The sequence below is a fragment of the Leptonychotes weddellii genome, chromosome 6, assembly GCF_054177405.1.
Source record: "Leptonychotes weddellii isolate Sample4059 chromosome 6, ASM5417740v2, whole genome shotgun sequence".
NCBI classification, from domain to species: domain Eukaryota; kingdom Metazoa; phylum Chordata; class Mammalia; order Carnivora; family Phocidae; genus Leptonychotes; species Leptonychotes weddellii.
The window spans coordinates 16,308,256-16,332,989 of NC_138374.1; the positions used below are offsets into that span (position 1 = coordinate 16,308,256).

The following is a 24,734-nucleotide window of genomic DNA, read 5'->3' on the forward strand; positions in this document are numbered from 1 at the left end:
GAATTGAGCTCTTTCTTCAGATCTGGTCCACGTGATCTTATCCAGATGAAAGGGGGTTTCATTTATTATGGTTTTTCACAGTTGCATTTGTGAATGTGGCCATAAGTGGGTGTTGTAGGGAGTAGGGGGTGGAAGTGGAAAAAATATCTCAGCAACATGGAGTCTGTAAGAGCCTCAGTCAGGCCTAAGCCTTCATCTCAGGGCCAGCCCAGCAGAAGCCAGGTTAGTACCTTATCATAGATTCTGTTGAGTAGTCGAGGCACGACAGGAAACACTGTGGGCTTGAGAGTTTTCATGTCTTCAGGCAGCAACCGAATATCTCCTTGGAAGAAACCAACTTTGCCACCATATGAATACATAATAGCCTAAAAGCAAAACCAAAGGGCAGGGCTCAGAGCCAAAGGCCCCCTGCAGGTAGGGCCTGTCTTGGACAGAATCGAGGAACTAGGTTGACATCCATGGGCACTTTCCTCTGTACACCGCCCCCCCCCACATTTCAGATACCCAGAATTCTGAGAGCTTACCCCCAGGACAGGTTGGGAACTCACTGCAGCTGAGGTGGTGGGACAGGCAAGACAGACGGTGAGACTGAGGGCCCACCCTGTTCCACCCATAGCTCTGAGTGACGGTCCGAGACGCTGTCGTTCGTCAGAGACCATTCACTAGCACTAAGGACAACACTGCCAGTTAGACTAGAACATGCCTACTGTTGCATGACCATCGCAGTTTTAGAGACATGAAAATGTGGGGAAAATATGCTTATTAAAATTGATATTTTATTAATCAGATGTCAACACTTCAGCCCAAGGAGCTGAGCTGTTCCTTTTGGAGCTTGATGCATCAACAGCTAAGCTGCTTGAAAAGGTGTTTAAGTGAGAAGCAAAGAGAGGATTTTCCATCCATCCTACCACATGTGTTTTTGGGAAGCCAGCACTGCTTTCAGTTCTCAAATCAGCCCCAGAACTGCCTGAAAAGCCCACAGGCCACTCACAGAAAGGCAGCTCTCTGGCACACACACAATCCTGAATGGCTCTACCTCACACACACTGAACATCTTGAACATCTTGCCTGGATCAAATGCTCCTTCTCTGCCCTTCCAGGGGCGGGGTGGGGGCGGGGGGGGAGAGACCCTCCCTTTTTTCTAACCTGAAAGCTGTTAAAAAAAAAATTCTAACCAAAATAAGATTTAAAAGAAGAAACAATGTTTCCTATCCCAGCTCAGAATCAAGAGCAGATAGTAGCTCCTGGCTAGGACTTCAGGACTCACAGGCACCCTGTGTGAAGGCAGGGGCAAGCATCAGTCCTGCTGGACAGACCCAGAGCCCTACTTCCCGCTAGGAAGGCTTCGCAGCAAGTTAGCAGTTATGCCCGGGTCAGGACTCAGCTGCACCAGCTCCCTGCCCACTGCTTTCCCATGGGAGAAAGGACTGGAAATGTTGTGTAGCTGCCTTTGGAATAAACATGGAACTAGCAAGTCAGGACTTGCTGGTCACTCACCTCTACAATCCTCTCAAACATATGAGCCAAGGGGAGGTAGGATATGGTCACATCCTCAGAGGTGGGCTTGAAAGTATGCTACAGATCAGAACAAGGAGAGGCAAACTGGGTTAATGCCAACTTTCTCTTCCAAAGGAGATTTAAAAGCAGCTCCTATTAACTGTAGTTAATAGTTTATAATACTGTATTGCATATTTGAAAGTATTAAGTAGATCTTAAAGGTTCTCATCACAAGATAAAAAACTGTAACTGTGTGGTGATGGATGTTAGATTTATTGTGGGGACTATTTTGCAACATACACATATATGGAATCATTATATTGTACATCTGAAATTAATACAATGTTACGTCAATTATATCTCAATAATTTTTTTTTATTTTAAAGACCCACTCCTTCCCGGGACTGCCACACACAGTTGTACATGTGGTACACTGTATAACTCTGAGAGGTGCCCCTTAACTTCACTGAGTGTAGAGATGTGCAGCAATTCTAAAAGACCAAGGCTTGAAAATGCACAGTCCTCTGGACAAAGAAGCACCACTATTTGTCCACATTCAGGCCTTTAACATGATTTTTGTTTTTGTTTTCTGTATGTCTCTGCCTCCTCTAACATCAAGATTAAAATCTTACAACAGATTTACATTTTAATGAGGACCTCTTTTTCAGTTGACCACTGACCTCTATATACGTGATGAAAGAAGAAACATTTGAAATAATATTTTGATGGGTCAGCATGGCTCCTTTAGGGTCACCTGTAGGAAACAGGACATGGAGATAAAGATCCTTTAAATAACTAATAGGTAGCCTTTGGCTATGAAAGAAGAAGCTGCATTCAATTGGTTCTGTTCCAGAGAGCCAAGAGCTTCTCCTGTCACCGCGTCCTCTTACGAATGGTATAGGACTCTGTTTATGAATGATTAATGCCCCCAGAGACATTCCTGCTGACAACATCATTAGCCACAATCTCAGGTTGTAACAGTCAAAAGCAAAAATCCAAGTAATCCCACCTTGTGCTGTCTTTATGTTTAGGACTTCAGACCTAACTATATTACCTAACTATCACATTATAAACTGGTACAATGGACAGGAGGATATGGCCATAGGTCATCATGGGCCATATCAAAAGCTATTAGGAGTTCTAATAGAGAAGCTACTGCAGGGGTGGGGGAAGGCACACACTGATCTGTGTAGAACTCTCCCTGGGTCACCTTGATTGAGCGAAACTATTCTGGCACTGTCAAATTGAGAGAGTGGAGTTGGGGAAGAAGGTTGACTTTGTGGTGCCGTCTGAATGGCTCCTGAAATCCATAGCATGGAAACCCCTCCCAGTGTGTTCAATGAAATTTATTTGCTTATACTTCTGTTTTTCCATTGGGGCATCCATGCTCAAAAGCTTCAGGTTGTAAGACCCTAAGGATAGGGCTCATTATAGGGTATATTTACCAGCCCACCCACGACTCAAGCCATGTTTTTGGCCGACCAGGGGTCTCTGGGACAGCTTCATGCACACTGACCTGTGGTCCCACTAGTGAAGCAGATGATACTCAGGTCTTCTGGTCTAGGAGGCTAGAGGGGGAGGGAAGCACAAGGGATTAACCTACCAAGAGTTTTGGGAATTGAACAGGGCAAGATTCACATTTGGGCAGAAGAAAACTTACCACAGGTTTCTTGAAGTTCTCTTTGCCTAGATTCTACATGAACAGAAAGCCAAGAAAGGAGGTCATTAGTTAAGATGGGAAGACTTATGACAAATACAGCCCCCTCTTTCTCTTTTCCATGCAAACACCTCCCTTTTCTGTGGGAAGAGAACAAAAATTCTAACCCAGATCAGGCCTAGAAGCCAAATTCAGGCACAGTGGAAGGCCCAGGGAAGAGCATAAAGTTTCTCTAGAACAGCGACGTCAAGAGGGCAGATTCCAGATGTCCAAACTTCCCACTCTTGAGGTCCAGTCATCTAGGACCATTATTAAATCTTTTTGAATAACAGGAATCGTTTACATTTCAGGGCTTACTACATAGCAGGCACTGTTCTGAACACTTTCTAGAGATTAACCCACGCAAACTCTTTACAACTCCTCCACAAGGTGGGGACTATGTCGGCCTCATTTTACAGAGGGGAGAAGGGAGATGTGGAGAATCTTGCCGAAGGTCACCTAACTCATAGATGTGGCGCTGGAATGTGAACCCTGCCACCAGACTCCAGGACCCCCTCTATTTCGCTACCGCTGAACTCAGTATTGATAAATCCTCTACTTAGAAGTCGGTGCCCACAATCTCAGACTGTGGCCACAGACTGTGCTTCTCCTCCGACACAGTTTCTCAATTGTTTGAGGGAAAAGTATTCTCAAAGCCTCACAGCAGGAGTCTTGTGGACCCCGTGCTCTCTGGTCAGTGTCCTGCTCGTTGTCCTGGTGGTAGACCAGCCTTCGAGCTGTTAGTTGAATTTAGGGCGCAAACCTCAGCATCGAACAGGGATAAGATCTCAATTCCACTTTTCTCCGCTCTTTGCTTCAGGTCATCCTCAAAGGGATCCATGAGGATGATCATTTTCAGGCCCGGGGTGAGGCCTTTCTCCACATTCTCTATCAGCATTGATGCCTTTTTGGGTGTATCGCAGATCACTGTGGCGATATCAGCTGAAAGCAGAAACAGAGCCGGAGGTCACCTTCTTGCTCTGCTCTGTCCCTGACTGCCTTTCAACGAGGGAGAGATTTTTGAAAATTTCAAAGCTAGTGGGTACCCAAAAGAGATTACATCTGCAAATCAGATTTATAATGCATAAAACCTGAAGCATTCCATCGGTAATAAATGAGCTTAATGGAAACAGAAGCACATAGTTTTCATGCATGCTGCCCAGATAGTTTACAGCTTCTAGAGTCACGAAACTCCTTCTGCTTAAGAATACAGACAACAAACATGGATCACTCAGGTGTGGTCCTGTCAGTGTGTTTTATTTTGGGGAGGGGAGTACGGAGTAGAAGGGAAAAGAAGGGACAAATGGGATTTTAGCAGGCAAACATTTTATGATTCGACATGTTAGCATTTTCTTGGATACTTGTTTGTAAAAATAAAAAACTTGTGATTGTGTCTATAGTCCAGATGCGTCTAGTCACTTAACCTACTAGTTAGTTCTGGGACAGAAAGTAAGACTGTGGATATGTGAAACGGGTTGTTACTTGACCACTGAACTTGTACTTGTTTCTCTAACAATGGTATTTCTTTTCTACAAATTCACCGTGGACATTGGTACATGCTGACTAACTGTACTGACTGGATTTACAACAATAGGAAATGAAATCAGTGGTTTCATAGTGATTTAGTCAATTAAATGACTTAGTCACTCATCCAGTGTGCCACAATAAGTAGTCTTATCTCTAAACTCTATCGTCACACTCTGCCACCTTGGGCGTTTCATCGAACTTTCTGTGTAGAAGCCAACCCCTGCTTGGGCTTTTTGTAATTTCCTTGTAAATTATAGCCTCAGTACTACAGAACAGAAAAGACTTCAGCAAATTCTGGCCATAGCATTCCAAGTTGGCTAGCAAAAGCAGATATTGAGGAATTACTTAGCATTAAGACAGAATCAAGTTATAATTTAATAGCAAAGTCTTACCCTTGTTGACAATGAATATGATGGCTTCTGCTCCCAAGGTATCATACAGCGGGACAACTACCATGGAGTACGTGTAACAAGCCAACTCAGAGATGATCCACTGTATGGGGAAAAGCTCAAGTAAGGACTAGAAAACACTTTGAAAAGGAAGAGTATTACACTTCAGTCATTCAGGCAACAAATGCTTATTTGATGCTTTTGTGTTAAAATAAATCGCCTGGGGGCCCTAGAGACTTCCATTGCTAATGCTATAGAGTACAGTTAAATAAGAGAGGTAAGCTAGCACAGACAACTACAGTACAAAGGACCAACATTCGAAAGTAGAGTGTGGTAAGTTCCATCCATAAAAGGTACAGAAACCACTAGTTTTAAGGGATTTTTTTAGGTGGGGGACAGAGGGGCAGAGGGAGAGAGAATCCCAAGCAGACTCCCCGCTGAGCATGGAGCCCTACACGGGGCTTGATCTCAAGACCCTGAGATCATGACCTGAGCTGAAATCAAGAGTTGGAGGCTTAATTGACCAAGCCACCCAGGTGCCCCAGTTTTAAGGAATTTTAAGGAAGGAGAAATCACTTTGGAGTGGGATAAAGGCCATCTGGGACTGCTTTGGGGAAAGTGATAGAAATTGGGGAGGGCTTTGAAGGACTGGTAAGATTTGGAGATGGAAGCAGGGCAGGCATTCAGGGAAGAAGGAAGTGGATGAATAAAGATAAGATAGCACAACATCACTGTGTATACATCAAAAGGCATGAAGAGCAATACAAAATGAACTGGAAAGGTGGGTCAGAATCTGCTAATGGTGTTATGTACTGAACTGTGTCCTCCCCACCTTAAATTCATGTTGAAATTAACCCCTGCTTTTGGAGATAGGGGCTTTAAAGAGGTAATTAAGGTTAAATAAGGTCATAAGGGTGGGGTCCAATGTGACTGATGTCCTTGTAAGAAGAGGAAGAGGCAACAGGGATGACAGAGGAAAGACCATGTGAGGACTCACTTTGAAGGCAGCCACCTGCAAGCCAAGAAGAGAGGCCTCAGTAGAAACCAAACCTGCTGACACCTTGATCTTGGACTTACAGCCTCCAGAACCATGAGAAAAGAAGTTTCTGTTGTTTAAGCCCCCTTGTCTGTGGTATTTTGTTATGGCAGCCCAAGCAGATGAATACACTAGGTTTGGCATTAAGTTCCTAAATGAGAGTCAAGGATATCTCTTCCTGTTGAGGCTGGGTGTCACAAAGGTGGATAATGTAGATTCACCCAAAAGTGCAGTCTGTGCCCTCCCAGGGTTTTGGTTAAACAACTGGCACTAGGGAGCATAGGACATCCCACCATTCTGCAGCAGCTTTCTCTGAGGATATTGGTCTAATGACTTAACTAAAGCTTAATTCCAATCATCTTAATGTGTAACATCTGCTCTCAATCACTGTGGAAAGATGGGTACACCAGTCTCAGTGGCAATGGGTACCTTATTTGACAAGTTCAAGTACAACACGCAAGTTCCAATTCTAATACAGATAGCTCCCCCTTTCTTCAATGTCCACAAGCTCTTATTTGCCAGCCCCACATAGCTTCCTTATTTTCCTCATACAACAAAGAGACTGACTTAAAGGGAATCATCATGGGCTAGGAAATGACAGAAATCTAGGTACTAACTTAAGAGTACTAGGCATTCAACCAGGGATTAAGGAGGCCCTGAGCTGTAACTCTTTACAGGGGGACAATAGTTAAAGAATAGGAGAGCTTTAAATAGTTTTGGTAAGTCATCAGCAAGTGTCAGAGTGCTGGTTTTGGGGCGGGGTTTAAGTCTTTAGACTCATTTCTGGAGTTAACTTGAGCATAGTTACCTCTGGCCTATTCTGAGCAAAGATGCCAACAAATTGGTCTGGTGATGGCTTATATCCTTTATGCAAGAGACAGGAACCCAGGCACTCTGCACGATCACACACCTATGAGAGAGACAGGGAGGTGGCGGGGGGGAAAGCAGTCAAGACCTCAAAGAGACCACATTATCCAGAATAGCACAGTAACAAAAGAATCTACCCAAAACCATGGGCATGACTTACCTGCTTGTAGGAAAGCCACCTGTAGGGCTGGTTTGGTTTTCTGTATCCCAAGCAAGGCCCATTGTCTAAAAACATGACGTTAAGAGAAAATGAGTGCCAGCTTCAAATCCTTTGGATCAAGAAGGTAAAAGGGGATTAGGAAGAGACGAGACACAAAGGAGGAGAAATCCAGTAAGGATGTGGGCTTCTGTTATGCGTCAAGGAAAGTCAAAGGCAGTAAGTACTCAGTTCTCAAAGGCAGAGAGAGTCTTACAAACTACATCTGAAACATTTAGGAAATGCACTGAAACATTCGGTGTGGTTTGGTGTTGGAATATGTGACCTCCGTGGTAATAGGCATTTGGAGAAAACCAGGAGTATGGACTACCCACGTGACATGAACAAGTAAAGCCCATAAGTAAACACAAACAGCCTACCTCTATTGCATAATCTTGGATTGAGCTTCCTTATCATAAATGTATGCTCATAAAAAAATACAGAAAAAAATCAAAATATGAGCTGTCAATGATTTCATCACTTAAACACTATTATTAACACTGATACTGATTTTCATAGTTCCTTTGTATAGGTTTACAGGATTATGTTCATGCCACAGATATATTTTGGATCCTACTTCCATCCTCCATTTGATATAAAAATCCTCACGTTATTATTTCTTCTCTGTAGAGATTTCAGTGGCCTTTTGTGGACAACTGAGGAAGGGTTCTGTTGCAGTGACTTTGTCTCATTGTGGGTATTTGGGTCATTTCCAAGTCTGACACCTGAAATAATGCTCTGATAAATATTTCCAAATTGCTAATTTCAAATTCAGAACATTTCTTAGAATAGAGTCTCTGAAATGAAACACCATGGTTGGGGTGGGCTTGGAGGCTGTGGTGGTCAGAACAGCTCAAGTTTTTGATCCCCTGCACCACATTTCTTAGCAGAGCAGTTGTGAGAAAGGACTTTTCTCCCACCAGCGGCACATCAAGTCATACAAGTATCTTTTTCACATGCCTTCTGGTTTGCTAGGTTTAAAAAGTTAGTACTTTAAGTTTCTCTAACAGCAATTTTTTTGAAGATTTTATTTATTTATTTGACCGAGAGAGAGAGAGAGAGAGAGGCAGGGAGAGGGAGAAGCAGGCTTCCCACGCAAGAGCAAGGAAGCCGATGTGGGGCTCGATCCCAGGACCCTGGAATCATGATCTGAGCCGAAGGCAGATGCTTAACCGACTGAGCCACCCAGGGGCCCCTCTAACAGCTATTAAAGTTTCCCTTGTTTCATTTGCTCTCTTGAATCATCTGTTAATGTACTTTGCCTGTTTATATGAGAATGTCTCCTGAGATACTGAGGCTCATAAGGAACTACAGAAACATATACACACCCATTGTGTATACATTTGACAATAGAAGAATTAAAAGTCTGAAGAGCTAACGTTCGGGAACTCCGCTTACTAGAATAAACAGCCATGTCAGCCAGGAGAGCCATGCGATGGTGCTGTTAGGTGAGGGAGCCACGCTAACTAACCGAGAAGCCCCCACACCTAAGCCAGAGCGAGATGGAGTTATCGAGAGAAAAGTAGAAGGGAAGGAAATTTTACCTAGAGGCTCTAGTCAAACTGCTGAGAGGGATTCGGGTCCTGCTGAAAGGAAGCATTCAGAGACAGAGTGACTACGAATTCAGAGGCAAATCGGTGAACTTCCAATCTAAGTGACAGAGGAAAAGGGAAAGAAAGCTGAAAAGACAGAGCCACTCTGATTAAAGAGATATTTACAAAATGAATGAGGAGCCTGTCCACAGGAAATGCGAGGACTTTTCCTCCCTGCTGGAACAGCTGTATGACAGCTCAAGACGTCAGGGCTCACGCTGCAGCTTTCCCAGAGGCAAGGCAAGTCCGGCTCCTGAGGTGTTCCCAGCCTCCACTCCACCCCAGAGAATGCACCCCCGGCGGTCTGCCACTGCAGTCCCTGGTCTTAATGTTCCTCACTAGTGCTAGCTACCACTGATGGAATGTTCTCTGTGCACATTAACCGACTATTGTTATCCCTAAGGTACTCAATAAGCATCATGGAGGACTGGGGCAGTCTCTTCAAGCTCACCCAGTAAGAAATGGCAGCAAATGTGGAAAAACCATACCGCATCACGTCACTTCCCTAATGATGAAAGTTCTAGCAGAGGCCCATGGCCAAGGAACAAGTCAAATAATTGGCCCTAAGGGGTGCCAACTGAAGTCTCATTAAATTCCGTGCCCTAATCAACTTCAGCCTATTTAGCCCAAGTCCTGACCAGGCAACAGCCTAGCCTTTGATCAATATATTCAACTCAGATGTCCATCTGTTCTAAAGGTGGGGTCATCTACAAAGAGCCCACCGGTTGACTTCTTGGCAGAGTTGCTGCCCTCAGCTAAGCAGAGTTGAAACTCTGACATGCAGAACCCCTGAGAAGCTCTGTTCAAGATTCAGATTCTTGGGGCGCCTGGGTGGCTCAGTTGGTTAAGCGACTGCCTTCGGCTCAGGTCATGATCCTGGAGTCCTGGGATCGAGTCCCGCATCGGGCTCCCTGCTCGGCGGGGGGTCTCCTTCTCCCTCTGACCCTATCCCCTCTCATGCTCTCTCTATCTCATTGTCTCTCTCAAATAAATAAATAAAATCTTAAAAAAAAAAAAAAAGATTCAGATTCTTAGGTCTCACTGTGTGGAAATCTGATCCACTGCAACAGGGTGGAGCTAGAGGGTCTGTATTTTAAATATTATCCATAGCAGATTCTCAACACAGACCATCTATTGGGTAGGGTAAAAGTATATGTTAGAGCAGGGGCACCAGGGTGGCTCAGTTGGTTAAGCATTTGACTCTTGATTTCAGCTCAGGTCATGATCTCAGGATCGTGAGATCAAGCCCTGATCAGGCTCCATGCACAGCATGGATTCTTAAGATTCTCTGTCTCCCTCTCCCTCTGCCCCACTGCCTCTCTTAAAAAAAAAAAGGAAAAAAAAAGTATCTATTAGGGCTGATGTATTCATCTCCACTTGGGACCAGATGTATTATTTTTCTATTTCTCATGCCTGCTTACAGGAGAAGCCATTTCACTTTATCTGTTGAGTTGTAATTCAGTTTTGAAAAACATATTCTAAATGAAGGATCTTATATGCCACGTAACATGTGCTAAATGGCTTGTTTCTAGTTACAATAACAACACAATAAAGAAAACTCAAGGAAGAAAAATGTGAAAAATAGAAAAGTCCCAAGGAAAGTTTGTTATATTAACCATATAGTATCTTAAGTTGCCAAACAATAAAGAAATTAATGGTTGGTTTGGGTTTTGTTATTTGCATGGAAGTCTAAGTAAGTACTGATTTGGAGTCAGAAATACCAAGTAAAGTCCCCTTTGGAGCCTTCATATAGAAGTTTTCTTTACAATAAACCTTTCTTTTTTTTTTTTTGAAGATTTTATTTATTTATTTGACAGAGAGAGACAGTGAGAGAGAGAACACAAACAGGGGGAGTGGGAGAGGGAGAAGCAGGCTTCCTGCTGAGCAGGGAGCCCGATGCAGGGCTCGATCCCAGGACCCTGGGATCATGACCTGAGCCGAAGGCAGACGCTTAACGACTGAGCCACCCAGGCGCCCCTACAATAAACCTTTCTTTGTCTGGAGGTACAACTACTCTTATAAAACACTTAAGAGCTGACTGAAAATAGAACAATCCAGTCAAACAGACAGATTTCAATATCAGCTGCAACATTTTCTAGTTCTGTCGCCTTTGGAATGTTCCTGAACCTCTGAGTGTCTGTTTCCTCATTTTTAAAAGTAGAGGCAATAATAACTAATCCTTAAGGTTTAGAAGAGGGTAAGCAGTTAAGATGTGTGTGGTGCCTGAGGCACTTGACAGGAGTTGGCTAGTAAATATCGTCATAGCCAAAGGCAGAAGGGAAGAAGGGATAAGAAGTCAGGCAAGGGCGCCTGGGTGGCTCAGTCGGTTAAGCGTCTGCCTTCAGCTCAGGTCATGATCCCAGGGTCCTGGGTTTGAGCCCCACATTGTGCTCCCCACTCAGTGGGGAGTCCGCTTCTCCCTCTCCCTCTGCCCCTCCCCCCTGGCTCGTGCTCTCTCTCTCTCTCTAATAAATAAATAAAATCTTAAAAAAATAAAAAGTCACACAGGCAAACCTATGTCTGGACAGAATGTCACCAAAAAAAAAAAGATGTAGGGAGAAGTATTAGCTGGCTGATTTTGAAAGGAAACTAGCACACCTCGCATTGTGTTCAGTCATACAGAAACAAGTAGTGAGCCCTGATACGTTCCAAATGAAACTGCCAAAGTCCACGTGGCAGCCTTTCTAAGGAAGTCCAAGAGATCATTGCCTTCTGCGATACGAAAGAGTACTGGTAAGGACTAACATTAGGGTCAAGGACAAGGTAAGAAGTCAGGGGCCCTGAATGCTAATTCTGGCTCAGATTCTGCATCTATAAATGCAGGGAATTGCATTTATGTAAGTCCTATTTCTAAACAAATATAACAGTGAGTTAATCAAAATACCTTCCCCCACATTATTATCAGCTCTTTACCAACTTGACAGGGAAGTCTTCCTTGTGTTAAGTAAGGGACCGATCCAGAGGGGCAAAGTGATTTTGCACCAGGTCACACAGCTGGAAATGGAAGAGCTGGGTTTCAAACGCAAGTCTGTCCTACACTGTTTCCAGCACCCATTCTGATACTCTGCTAGGTCCCCTGAATTTTGTACGTCTGCCCTCAGACTACCACTGGGGTTTAAGAAGTGAGACAGCAGAGAAGTGTATGAGACGAGACCCCACCTCGGTCTTCTTGCAGTCAAGGTTAGACTGCCAGGCTTACCAGACACAGCAAGTCCTCTTTGGAAAACATCATACATTGTCTTGATATCCGAGTAGTAGTAACATAGCAGGTCGTTGCTCTTCTGGCCAGCGCCCTTCCGTGCCCCGCCCTAAGACACAAGACCAAGTTGAGGCCAAGACTGACTCTCTCCCACCCTTTCCAAACCCTTAGGGATTGAATCGAAGAGACCATCCATACTGAACACTGAGGTCACAGGAATGACCTCTTTATTATTCAATCGATTTTTTAAATCCCCAAATTGTAATATCTCTACATTATAGAAACCCAGTGACTGTCACAGTTACGTTTCTAGCGATCTCCCCCCAACCCCTAGGCCGACACACATACACATGTGGAGAGAGGAGAGATAATAGTATAGTTTTATGTTGTAAAAATCATACCCGGTTTAAACATCTACCAAATGCACACAACGTGCCAGCACTGTGTAGAAGATACTATAGATGAAAGTGAGTTAAGACCGAATCCTTGTCCATCAGCATCTCATGAATGAGAGACTTTGGAGTGGAGGTGAGGTGAAAAGGGCAAACATACAACTATAATATTGTGATGTACATGCTGTAATAAAAATGTACATTCTGGGAGCTGAGTCATGCTACCCATTCTGTATTAAGTAGAAAGGCTGCAAATAAATAATGCTTAATAGGGACTTAGAAGATAAGTAAGCACTTGCCACAAAGTTATAGTTTGGTACAGGGGAGGGAAAGAACAATGCAGAGTGAAGGAACAGCCTGTATAAAGACCCAGAGGCGAAAAGACACATTGCAGAGTCTGGGGGATGGACTCCGTCTGTCCTGTAGAGATCAGGGTATTAGAGGAAGAGACGGTAGCTACGGGCCTGCCTAAACATACCAGCTGGAACCACAGGATCAGGCTCTGATGAGGATCTTGGAGCAGCAAGACAAGCTACACTCTCACACAAGTTAGTCTAGAGAGGACTAGGCATCAGTTAAATAAAACATTCAAAAATGTAAGCTACTGCTGTGATAAGGGCTAAAGAAGGACAGGGTAACATAACACAACAAGAGATCTAACTTAGTTTAGAGCATCAGGGAAGATTTCCAGGAGATGTCACATTAAGTCAAGGTGTCAACAATACAGTTCCCTGACTAGCAAAGGAAGGTAGCGTCTTACTGTTTGTTTACATAGATGGGCTGAGGAAAAAGGAGAAAGGAAAGATGATTCAGACTCAGTTTTAGGCAACTGGATGAGAAGAGATGCATTTAACTGAGATAGAGCAGGAGGGGAAATAGGAAAGGGTGTGTGTGTGTGTAAATATGCAATAAAGAGACTTGTTGAGCTTGAGGTGCCACTGACGTTGTCTGGGACTGGGGAGAGATCAGAACTAGGAAGTCAGATTCGGGTGTCATAACCTTTTAGGTACAATTTCAAGTCATGAGAGAGGAGGGATTTTTCTCAGCTGGGAGGATTCCATAGGGATTGGCAGACTATAATCTAGGGCCAGATCTGCCTTGTCATCTGCCTTTACAAATAAAGGTTTATTGGAACACAGCATGCTCATTCATTTACATATTGTCTGCTTCTTTCATGTTACAACAGCAGAGCTGAGTAGTTGCAACAGAGTCCATGTGGTCTGCAAAGCCTGAACCATTCACCACCAGGCCTTGACAGCACATGGTTTCCAGCCCCTGCTTTAGATGAACTGAGATGGTGAGACTGAAACTCTAGCTGACGGGAGGAAAGAAGCTAAGTGACAAAGACTGTCTTGGAATTAGGAAGAATTCTCATTGAAGGGTAGTATGAAAGACAAAAAGGAGTTTTAAGAAAGAAGAATTCTCAAGTCAGTTGAGAGGAAGGCTGAAGGAGAAATCACTGAATTTCAAAGTTAGGTGGTAAGTGACCCAGAGGAGTTTGGGGAGATGGTAGTAGTAAAGGTCAGATCTCAGTGGGTTGAAGTTCAGGAAAGGAAATGAACAGACTACTCTTAAAGAACTTTAGTGGGAAAAGGGAAGATTGAAAGGAGGTGGTGGTCTGAAGCAGCAGGATCAGCAGCATAGGAAGATGCCAACAGAGAACGTGCAAACATCCCCAAATAAGTGTTGGTGGTGGAGAGTGGACGTAACTTGGAGTAAGATTCCTGGGTAGAGGAAAGAAGTTCCTGAAAAGATCAAAAGGGGTTAGCCTTCTAAAGGAACAGAAATGCTTTCTTCTCTGCAAAGGATTGAACATGAAAAATGATGAGGAGAATATTCTGGGAGCTTTCCCTCTGCTCGGAGATGTAGGAAGCTGTATGATTTGCTGAAAGTTGGGGAATTGAGGGGAAAATCCCACTTCAACTTCTGCCAGTTTTAAGAATGGATATTAACTCAAAGCCAGAATTTAAATCAATGAAATAACTTCTTTATCATTCTCAGATATTGGTATCTCAATGAAGACATTCTCCTACCCCCAAAGCACTGGCTCTATCATCTAGATCAGAGGTTAGCAAAATTTTTCTGTAAAGGGCTAGGCAGTAAAAACTGGGCTCTGTGGAACACATATGAACTGCTTTTTTTTCCTTTTTTTTTTTTAAACATATCTTTTTAAAAATGTAAAAACCATTCTTAGCTTGCTAGTTGCTCATTAAAAAGGTGGATTCTGCCCACGGTCTGTAGCTTACCAACCTGATCTAGATTATTGGCTTCCTAAAACCTAGCTGTGGTTTCATTTTTAATACAAAGCGAAGTATGCCGGTAATCAAAGTTTAATTTTGTAGATTTTCTGGTGATTGCTAACCTAAAAGGCTTACTTTCTCACCCTACACCCCACCTCTTCCTGAGTTATCCCAAGGTCTTGAATTACAGTTTGTGCTTGATCAAACGAAAAAGAGGACTGGTAAGTTACCTCAATTCCCACGGACTGGTTGTTCAAATCCACAAAAGGCAAGACTGGCTGAGGTCTATTGACCAGCCACAGGATCATGGCGACTCCAAAGGTCAGGATGCAGATCAGTGCCGGGGTTGGAAGTGGGGAAAACAAGAAGTTAAAGATAAAAAGCATCTTTGTGAATAGCAGCAGGAAGTTCAGGCCTTAAAAAAAAAAGAGGAAAGAAAAAGTTAGAGGAAATGGCTGAAATTTTTACTCAATAGTTGTGTTTACAAAAGGACACACACACACATACACACACACATAGACTTCTGACCCTCCAAAAAACAAGGGTTAGACCTCTCTAGCGGCAGAATTTCTATTACTGTTTACTTTAGCAATGTTGAAAATAATAGAATGCATTCTCCACTCCTGTGACTTGACTGGCCTCCTACAAGACAGAAAGGATCAAAGGAAACAAGTTAATCATTTCCTCAACAATTTTATGAAATGAATGCCCTTTTAATTTTTGGCCCACAGGGCCTAAAAGAAGCCCTTCTGGATCCAGCCTAAGCTGGTAGTCAGAGGAGGGCACTCTAGAGACCCTCCCCTGCCCAGGCCGACTGAGGGTCAGGAAGGACTGTTCTGCCTGGATTTGTCTAGTATAAAGCAGAAAAGGGAACATCTGTAGAGGTGACTCAACAGAGTTTAAAAATCAAGCATTCTGCATGAAGGACATTTCCGGCTGACCAGATATGCCTTGCTCATTGCTTTCTTTTTTGAAGCATTGGGAGAGTCTCAGAGAGCAACAGCGTGTCAGCTTGCTATGTCCAATGTCATCTCCTCCAGGGAGCCTAGAGAAACCATTTTTGCTGGAGGCAATGTTAGCCAGGTTCGCAGAAAGGGTGCTGGAGAATGGACTTGACACATGGTAGCAAGTTAGCGTTAAAGATTTAGGCCAGGAAGATATCTCAAGAAACTGAAACCACAAAGGTTTTCCCCAACCCAGGTTTTCTTGTAGTTTCCAGCAAAGTTCGGCTTCAAACTGCTCTAGTAGCAGGAACTAGTGTTTGGGCAGGTCCTAGGAACTTACTCTGGCTGAGGCCATCTCTTCCAATTCTTGCCCAAAACCGTTTTCAGGCTGGGCTTTTCGCATGGATCATGAAATTTAATCCAACCAATGTCATGAAGTAGCATTTTAGAGATGAGAAAAATTGAAGCTCCCAGGGGTAAAGCGACTTGTCCAAGTTCACTCAGCATTTCCCACTGCTGCTTCCCCATTGAAATCTATAAAACTACCACTCCTCTTTCCTCAGGAGTCTAACTATAGAGTTCAAGGAGACCGAACCTGTCTGGAGCCTTATAGGCAACAGCAAAGGAAATTCAGAATTTGTACTCTTCAAAGTTTACTGCAGTGCCCTATAGAACAAGAGCTCAGAGATGAGGCCAAACTTTCCCACTTCAAATCAAGAGAGCAAAGCATGCCTGATAAGAAAAAGTTTGATCAGATCAAGATCATAGTTGCCCTGAGAACTTTAGGGGCAACTGCCAGTAGCCGGCATCTGGAACTTTCTCCATGAAGACAAACACTTCCCTCCACCCTAACAAAGGCTATGGGGCCTGGGAATTGTGCATGGGAAAAGAAACAGTCACAAGAATCCTTCCGTCAGTCATCTGAGCATTCCTCTGCTCCCTGACAGGTTATTACCTGAACTTGGAGCAGTCCCTTTCCATTTTATGGAGGAAAGCTGAACTTCCAGAGACTGGGATGACTGTCCCCCACTCCTTGGTTTCTTCCACATTGTGTTTAGGGGAAGAAAAAGAAGACACAACAAAAACAAAAGCGAGGCCCCACAGGTGCTAGGTTACCTAACGATGGGTTCCATTGTGACCACCTGCCAGGATTCTGAGAGCTGGGAATTTTGGAATCCAGCCTTACCTGGATTGGTATGGTGAAGTGGCACTTCCAGGACACAGAATGTGTTCAAGAGCCAGTCCTGTAGAACTTTGCTGTTCGTCAGGTGGGGAACAGTGCAGCTCCGGGGTGGAAATTGTGAAATTGAGAGTGGGTAGCGGCGCTCAAGGGAAGAGAAACCTGCTCTGTGCTCACCCATCCTTGCACCATTAGCCCTTCCCCCCCAGCCTGCTAGTACCTTCTGATCTGGGATGCTCTCCTCTGTCCTACACACCTTCAAATTAAGAGATTCTTAACCTCCACTCCCCTTCTCAACTATGGGAACAAACTGTCACACTAACGACTTTGGCTTTCTTTTTGCAGACAGCAGACTGACATTTTAATAAGAAACTTGGCAAACAGTGTCTTCAAAAGAGGGTCTAAAGGTGAAATTGATGTTTGAGGGGCGGTAAGGGATGCGGGGAGGAGGGAGGTTGAAGGGCCCCTGCGGGTAGCACAAGGGGAGGGGAGGACACAGAGAGAACCCATGACCAGTCTAAAGCAGCACCTGCTGTCAACCCCTGGCTGATTGTGACCACTCCATAGTGAGAGCCCCTGATCACCAGATGATCAGATTTTTTTTCTCCCTGGAAAACGTGGAACACCGCATTTTTGTGAAACCCCCATTTTAACTATTGCCTCAAAGAGTTAAGTCTGGTATGAAACAAACAAAAAGACATCTGGCTTAATCTGGACCATGGTCTTGTCAGTTCTCGAACCCTCCCTTTTAGACACACTGCAGTCAGACTGCCCACAAATGTGATGAGACTGACTACTTTGTTACAAACAAGGAAGATACTTACAAATGTCAGGTCATCAGTTTCAGGAGAATGAAATACCTTGCTTACACTGGCAAGGGGTTTTAATTGCAGAAGACACTGAGGGATGTGTCAACTGAAATAGCTTACTCTGTTTGCCTTGGCAAATCAAGTAGCCAGTTCAAATAGGGTATGTACAGAATTTCAGACGGTTCCTCTCGGCTGCCCCACATTTTTTAAAATTGAAGTAAAATTCACAGAAGATAGAATTAACCATTTTAAAATGTACAATTTAGCAGCCTTTAGTACATTCATGATGTTGTACAACCATCGCCTCTAGTTAAGTCCAAAACAGTTTCATCCCCAAACGGAAACCAAGTGCCCATTAAGTACTTACTCCCTCCTCCCTGCAGCCCCTGGAAACCACTAACTTTGTTTCTATTTGAATAATTTCTTACAAATTCTTAATATTTCATATAAATGGAATCATGTAATATGTGACTTTCTGTGTCTGACTTTTTTCACTAAACGTAATATTTTCAAGGTTTATCCATGTTATAGCACATGTCAGTGCTTCATTTCTTAGGGCTGAGTAAGTATTCCACTGTATAGACAGACATTTTACTGATTCATTCATCGGCTGATGGACATTGGGGTTGTTTTCAGTTTTGGCTATGGTGACCAGTGCTATGAGTATTTGTGTGCAAATTTTGTTTTGAATACTTCTTTTCAGTTCTTTAAGGCAAATACGTAGGAGTGGAATTACTGGGTCACGTGGTTCTTCTTTGGAAGAACCACCAAACTGTTTTCCACAGTGGCTGAACCATTTTACGTTCCAAACAACAACACAGAGGGTTCCGGTTTCTTTACACCCCCCACCAACACTTGGTGTTTTCTGGGGTTTGGGGATAATGGTCATCCTAATAGGTATGAAATGGCATCTCATTGTGGTTTTGATTCATATTTCCCTAACGACTAATGATGTCGAGCATCCTTTCATATGCTTGTTGATTATTTGTATTTCTTCTGTGAAGAAAGGTCTATTACAGCCCTTTGCTCCTGTTTAAATTGGGTGGTTTGTCTTTTTGTTGTTAAGTTGTAAGAGTTCTTTATATACTCTGGATACTAGACCTTTATCAGATACATGATCTGCAAATATTTTCTCCCATTCTATAGTAGTCTTTTTACTCTCTTGATAGCTTTTTTAACACATACGCACATTTTTCACCTGATGATGCTAGTGCCAGAGAGGATTTGCAACCATACATCATGTCACTCTCTCACGGTTCAGTTGGGAGAAGCTGAGGGCCCAAGAGATGGTAAAACTTCTAGGCTCCACCACTACTGGCTTGGGAAGCTCTGGTTAGCATTCTAACCTTTAGAATCTATCAACACTTCCGGATGCACTCAAGTAACTGAGAAGAAAAGCCACCGTCTCTTTTGTCATGTGTCCTGTGTCACTCAGATTACGGTTCTGTTTCGGGCATTTCACGGAGCCTCCCGCAAGCAGCTGATGTGGTAAGCCTTTGCACCTCCCTCTACATCACTATTTGGAGAAGAATGGGAGGGGGGAAAGTGTAATGGTGGTAAAGCCGTGTCACTGTACACAGGAGCTCCTGTTCTGGGTCATCTACAGATGGTTGAGCAAGCCACACTGCACATTAGGATGGCCCCAGGTGGAAAGTGTCCTCTGCTTTTTATTATTTTTTTTTTTATTATTCTTATGTTAATCCCCATACATTACATCATTAGTTTTAGATGAAGTGTTCCATGATTCATGTCCTCTGCTTTTTAATATGGTGACAGTGACATGCCACAGCCCCATACACCAGGATGTCCCTTTGTCCCCAGTCCTTCCCCTGGATTCCCTCCAGGGCCTCCCCCCCTCTGCAGTATGCAGTCACTCATCTCCTGGCTCCTAACACATTTAATTCCCAAGCTAGCTGAAGGATACCTTCTGCCTGAAACCCTGCTTGCCAGCTCCCAGGACCAGCCTTGGTGTCTAGGTTTGGATCACCCCATATTCAGCTCTGGGTTCTGCTCCTCTGAGGATTCGGGCCACCATTTCTTCCTTAAGTCTGATTTTCTCTGAACGAAGTCCTTAAATGGATCCTTCCAGTACTCTAGTTTTTGGTCAGCTGTGTTTATTTGCTCTGAGGCTTTCAGGCTATCCCTTTAGCCCACAAATAATGTTTGTTTTGTAATCCCTTTCCTTTGAAAGATTTTATTTTTTCCTACATGTATTCAGCTCTCCAACCATAAGTCAATTCCCTTAGAGCCTCTGTATTTGCTCTTCACTTTGCCTGAAACACTATTCCCCAGATCTGAAATGGTTGTGTATTACAGGTTGGGCCTCAACTCAAATGTCACTTCCTCAGAGACTCTCTCTGATCACCCCGTTGAATATTGCCCTTTCCACTCCAATCACTATCACAGAACCTTGTTCTCTCTTCTCCGGGATACTGTTCACTATCTGAAATAGACCTGCTCCCTTATCATCTGTTGCCCCTACTGAAGTGATGTTCTAATTAGAACAAAGATTTTGTTTTGTTCATCCGTGCCTCCAATACCTACACCACGCCGGGCACACAGTTACCTTTCAGTCAGTGGTTGTTGAAAAAAAATGACCAGTTTTCTGGTTCAGAATTATCTGTTTTAAACACTCTGTTAACCCACTTTCCCTTAGTAAACTCCCCACTCCCAAGCTCCCAAATCTTAGATCATCAAAAGTCACTCTGGCCAATCTTGAGATGGGTACTCCCAAATCAATATTTAGCACAGTACTGGGTTAGGGATGAAAGAAGGTGAAAAGGTCATTTCTAACACGTATCAAGGACTACTCAGGATGAGTACACGCCTCTGAGCTTGAAAGAAAATACAGAATGAATCTTATCAAATTAAGTCATCTACAGTAGTGAGCAGGAAATCTAGCCTAGAAATAAATAATTGTGGTTACCCTAGGTTTCTGGAATTCAAAGAACAATAAGGCAAATTGTCTTTTGCTTTTAGGCCTGAAGAATTCATTATTTTCTGTGCAAAAATGAGATATAAATTTCAATTATTTCTAGAAAGTGGTATACTAATTTGGATTTAATTGGTTTCTCTGTTCCCTTGCATGTATGGACTCATTCTGTGGTGATAGAGAGCTCATTAAAAGAGAGACCAGAGTCCCCAGGTTCTAATACCCAGTTACTTAACCCATTCTTCTGTACTGAATGACTTACTTTCTCCTAGAGACTAGGTCCCAAGGCTTCACAACTCATAATGACTCCAAAGGGGCCTGTGTGTGATTTAGAAGGCTGCATATGAAAGTTTTGCCTTCTTGCTTGGGTTTTAAGTCACCAACCCAGCCCCCCTAAATTCCTGCCACTCTCAACTTAGGAAGCATCCATCTCTGTTCTTAACCACATGATCAATATTTCTAGACAAATTCCAAAGTAATGGCAAGAGGTCAAAAGAACATTACAAATCGACAGCTTTATGAAAATAACCTTTTCCTTAACATGCAATGAACATGAACCACATATGCATTCTATTGCAAGGCCCTTCACCCAGTTTCCTCAGACCCTGGGGCTAAGGGCTTTTTACCTTTTCTTTTCTTACACCAGTTTACTCTTCTGCATCAAATGCAGTTTTCTTCTTTTAAGAAGTAAAAGATAACATAATTTGAAATGATGATCCATTTCACAAAACTTAAACAGAGAAAACCCTGATATGGAAAAGTATTGACTCCCAAAGAGGGCAAGTCTTAACTCCTCGTGCCATTTAAAATGATGCAAAGATCAAAAGGGCCAGCATTCAGGTATATCTGAGATAAAATGTGTTGTCATATTTCTCAATTTTAAAAAAACAGCTGAGAGGGGAACCCTAAAAACCCTCTAAGGAAAGAAGAGGCAATTAGAAGCCATGAAATAATTCAGGAAGGTGGCCAGTTACCAAATCAGTAGCCAGAAAGTCAATAGCTTTCCTTGATTTCATGCAAATAACTAATTCAAAAATAATGGGGAAAATATAATTCATGATCGCATATTAATAAATGTGTAAAGGCTCAGTTCAAAAAGTTTAGATCTGAGGGACATCAAAGGTTTAAAAATTGCAAATACATACTCAAAATAGTCAAGGGGATCCCATATTCCTAAATGTATCTATATATTTAATGCAACTCTAATAAAGACCAATGGGAATTATTCGGGAATTAAAAAGTTAATTCTAAAGTTCACCCAGAAAAATAAAGCTAATTAAAAAGAGTCAGAAAATTTTTGAAAAAATCACAGGAATTGGGGATGGGGGGAACAGAGTTAAACAATACCAAATTTGCTTCTGTAGGGCTAGAGAAGTTTTCCATTGGTGGTGAATAGAGAAAACTATGTAACAAAATAATCCCGAAACTCCCAGTGGATATATTATCATATACTAAATTGCATTTCAAATAAAGATAGATTTTTTTTCACTTAAATAAAAGTGTCGAGACAACTGGCTAGGCTCTCAGAGAGAAGACATAAAGCCGATTACTGCCTTATTCCTACAACAAAAATAAGTTCGAGATGGATCAAAGACTTAAATATAAAACAATGACAACCCTAAGAGTATTTGGGGATAAAAAGTATGGGAGAAAAAATTTTTTTTTATAATCCTAGCATGAGGAAGACTCAAGACAGACACAAAACCTAGGAGCGATAAATGAAAACATTGGCAAGCTTGAGCCATAAAATTTTTAAAAATATCTGCCTTGCAGGAAAGATACCAGAGACAAAGATAAACTGGGACAAATTTCAAATACTTTGCCTGTCTAAAGAGCTCATTTCCTCAATAAGGAACGCTTCGAAGTCAATGAAAAACAAAACACAACACAATAAAACAAAAAGCAAAGGTCATGACCAGAACGTTCACAGCAAGACAGATTATGGTTGGAGAAAGACACTCATCTTTGCTTATCGATTTAAAAATTGCAAATTTAAAGGAAATGTCTCTTCCCCACCCATAAGATTAGCAATGATGAAATAGTGTAAAATGCACTCTTAATCAGGGAAACGTAAATTTGGTGCAGCCTCCTTAGAGATGCGCCTGTTGCCCTTCTACCACAATTTAAAACGTGTGCCTTTTGGCCTAATGACCCTACGAGTAACTTACTCTGTAGAAAAACATCAGTTCACTATAATACATCACAAATGTCTGTGTAAGGTACTGGTTTGGGATGTGGGCTCTGAGTCAGATTACTTGGGCTCATACCCTGCGTGATCATCTTCTTTGTGACCTGGGTTAGATAACCTCTTTGTGGTTTCTCGTCTGTAAAATAGCAATGATAATATCTTCCCCAGGATTAAAGGAGTTAACATACTTGTAAAGTACTTACAACAGTGCACTCATTATTATGTTCATCATCATTACATCTATAGGATTGTTTATAATGCCAGAGACCAGGAAAGCCTCCCTTGGTAGCCTAGCCATATAAATTATAGCAGGTCCACACAGTGGTACTCTTGGCAGGTATTAAAAAGAATAAAGCAGATTTGTGTGTGCTGATGTGGAAAGAGCTCTGTGATAAGTTGCCAAGTAGAAAGAAAAAAAAAACCACTTGGACAAATGTGTATGTTTTTGTGTTTCTGAAAGTATATTCCTTGTAAGAAAAGACAGATGGAAGAGGAGAAATCATTAATGGATTTTCCAGCAAGTTTCGAGTATTCAGTCATTCAGCCAAAGATATTTAAGGGCTTGACTGTATATTGACATCGTTCTGGGTGCTGGGAATCTAGCAGTGAAAACCCTCCCCTTGTGGGTTTGTATTTTATTGGCGAGTTTGATAACAAGTCTGAACAACAGCGAGATTATATAGTATATGGAATTTAAAAAATAGAATTGGGAAAGAGGATTGTGGACGGCAGGGGGGTAAGTTTTCAAGTAGGTCTCATTGAGAAGATAACTTGGGAGTATGTGCTGTTTAATCTGAAATATGCATGCTTTAAAAAAAAAAAATGAACATAAAACCAACAACTCCAAGTCACCTCACCTCTGACCGAGGCAGCTGACTTAGAAAGTTCCACCACCTTGGCTGGCGGCATTTCACGTGAATGCACCCAAGAACACAGCCTCAGCTCCGTTTCTGCAAGTGCAGCCTGCCCACCACCAAAGCCACACTCAACGCGCTTTCACGTTGTGTGCAATCCTCTCAGCCACCGAACAAGCTGGTTTGGACAGCAGCTCTGGTGGTAGAAATGTTTCTCATTCATTTCTTTAGAGCTAGAGCAAAGGTAAAGGTTGAGTCACCAGAGCAAACGGGCCCCCGAAGGGCATCTTCCGACACTTACTGCAAGGAGCTGAGAAGAGGTGCTGGCATAAGATCCTGGTCTATGAGTCTGCAGTGGACTTTCCAACCAGTCACCGGCACCCAGGTGCTCAGGTCACTGCCCGCAATAGCTTTCTCCAGCAAGCAGTGCCAGATCACTGGGCACAGGCAGCTCTGTCCATCTGGGGCCTGGCACGCAAGATGCTCTGAGGCACACACCCCAGGGGATGCCCCCAGGCAGAGGAGAAAGGGCCTCCTTATCTCCACAGGGCCGTGTAGGACAGAGCAGGGAGATGGCATCACCAAAGGAGATCCCTAGTAAAATCCAGAGGGTGACTGAGCTGTCATTTCCACACCATGGAAAGATTCCATGAGTGTTTAAAGAACAGGAAAGGGATGTCAAGATCACACATCTTGCTCTTCCCAGCCCAACTGCTAGGCCATACCCAACAACTCCAGTTTGTAAGGCAGGTGGCAGGGAGAGGGGGGAGGGCTAGGCTTGAAACAGGATCCCTGGCCCACAGGCAAGCACACCACAAATCATGAGGTCTTCGGCGCATATCCATCCGTAAGATCTTTGCCGCTGAATCACACAGGAAAGCTCCAGGGACCAGAGCTCAAGAAGGTTGTACGAACCAGAGCAGGATCAGTTCTATCCTCGGGTTTGGGAAGCTTCCTCTGACTCAGTGGACACCTTGGCCGTGAGGGCTCCCAGGCAGAGGCTGCCTTAGCCTTTAGAGTCTACTGCATCCAGCATGGTGCCTGAGGTACAGTGGGAATCCACTAGGTGCCAGTGAGTCACGTCCCCTGTTGGCTCACCAGTGGCACAAAGTTCAGAGAAGGGAACCAGGGAGAGGCATCTGTTGAAGGGAACAGGTTGCAGAATCCGGTCTCACAGTGACATGACGCGCTGCTAC

General features: G+C 43.3%; 1 protein-coding gene across 3 annotated transcripts in view; it reads right to left on the minus strand.

Annotated features, from left to right (window-relative positions):
- Window positions 1-24,734, minus strand: part of ACSL5 (acyl-CoA synthetase long chain family member 5) — a 42,824-nt gene that overhangs the window by 10,528 nt on the left and 7,562 nt on the right. For 2 of the 3 annotated variants that reach the window (XM_006742762.3, XM_031038503.2), the window contains exons 2-12: window positions 14,862-15,046; window positions 12,000-12,108; window positions 7,173-7,237; window positions 6,954-7,055; window positions 5,113-5,212; window positions 3,957-4,135; window positions 3,158-3,190; window positions 3,014-3,065; window positions 2,178-2,251; window positions 1,498-1,575; window positions 231-365 (exon numbers count right to left, since the gene is read on the minus strand). In XM_006742762.3, coding sequence (XP_006742825.1) covers window positions 231-365; window positions 1,498-1,575; window positions 2,178-2,251; window positions 3,014-3,065; window positions 3,158-3,190; window positions 3,957-4,135; window positions 5,113-5,212; window positions 6,954-7,055; window positions 7,173-7,237; window positions 12,000-12,108; window positions 14,862-15,017 — 1,083 coding nt within the window. In that variant the 5' untranslated portion in view covers window positions 15,018-15,046. Of the gene's footprint in view, window positions 1-230; window positions 366-1,497; window positions 1,576-2,177; window positions 2,252-3,013; window positions 3,066-3,157; window positions 3,191-3,956; window positions 4,136-5,112; window positions 5,213-6,953; window positions 7,056-7,172; window positions 7,238-11,999; window positions 12,109-14,861; window positions 15,047-16,761; window positions 16,860-24,734 lie in introns of all 3 variants that reach the window. The other variant, XM_031038502.2, reaches the window with a different exon arrangement.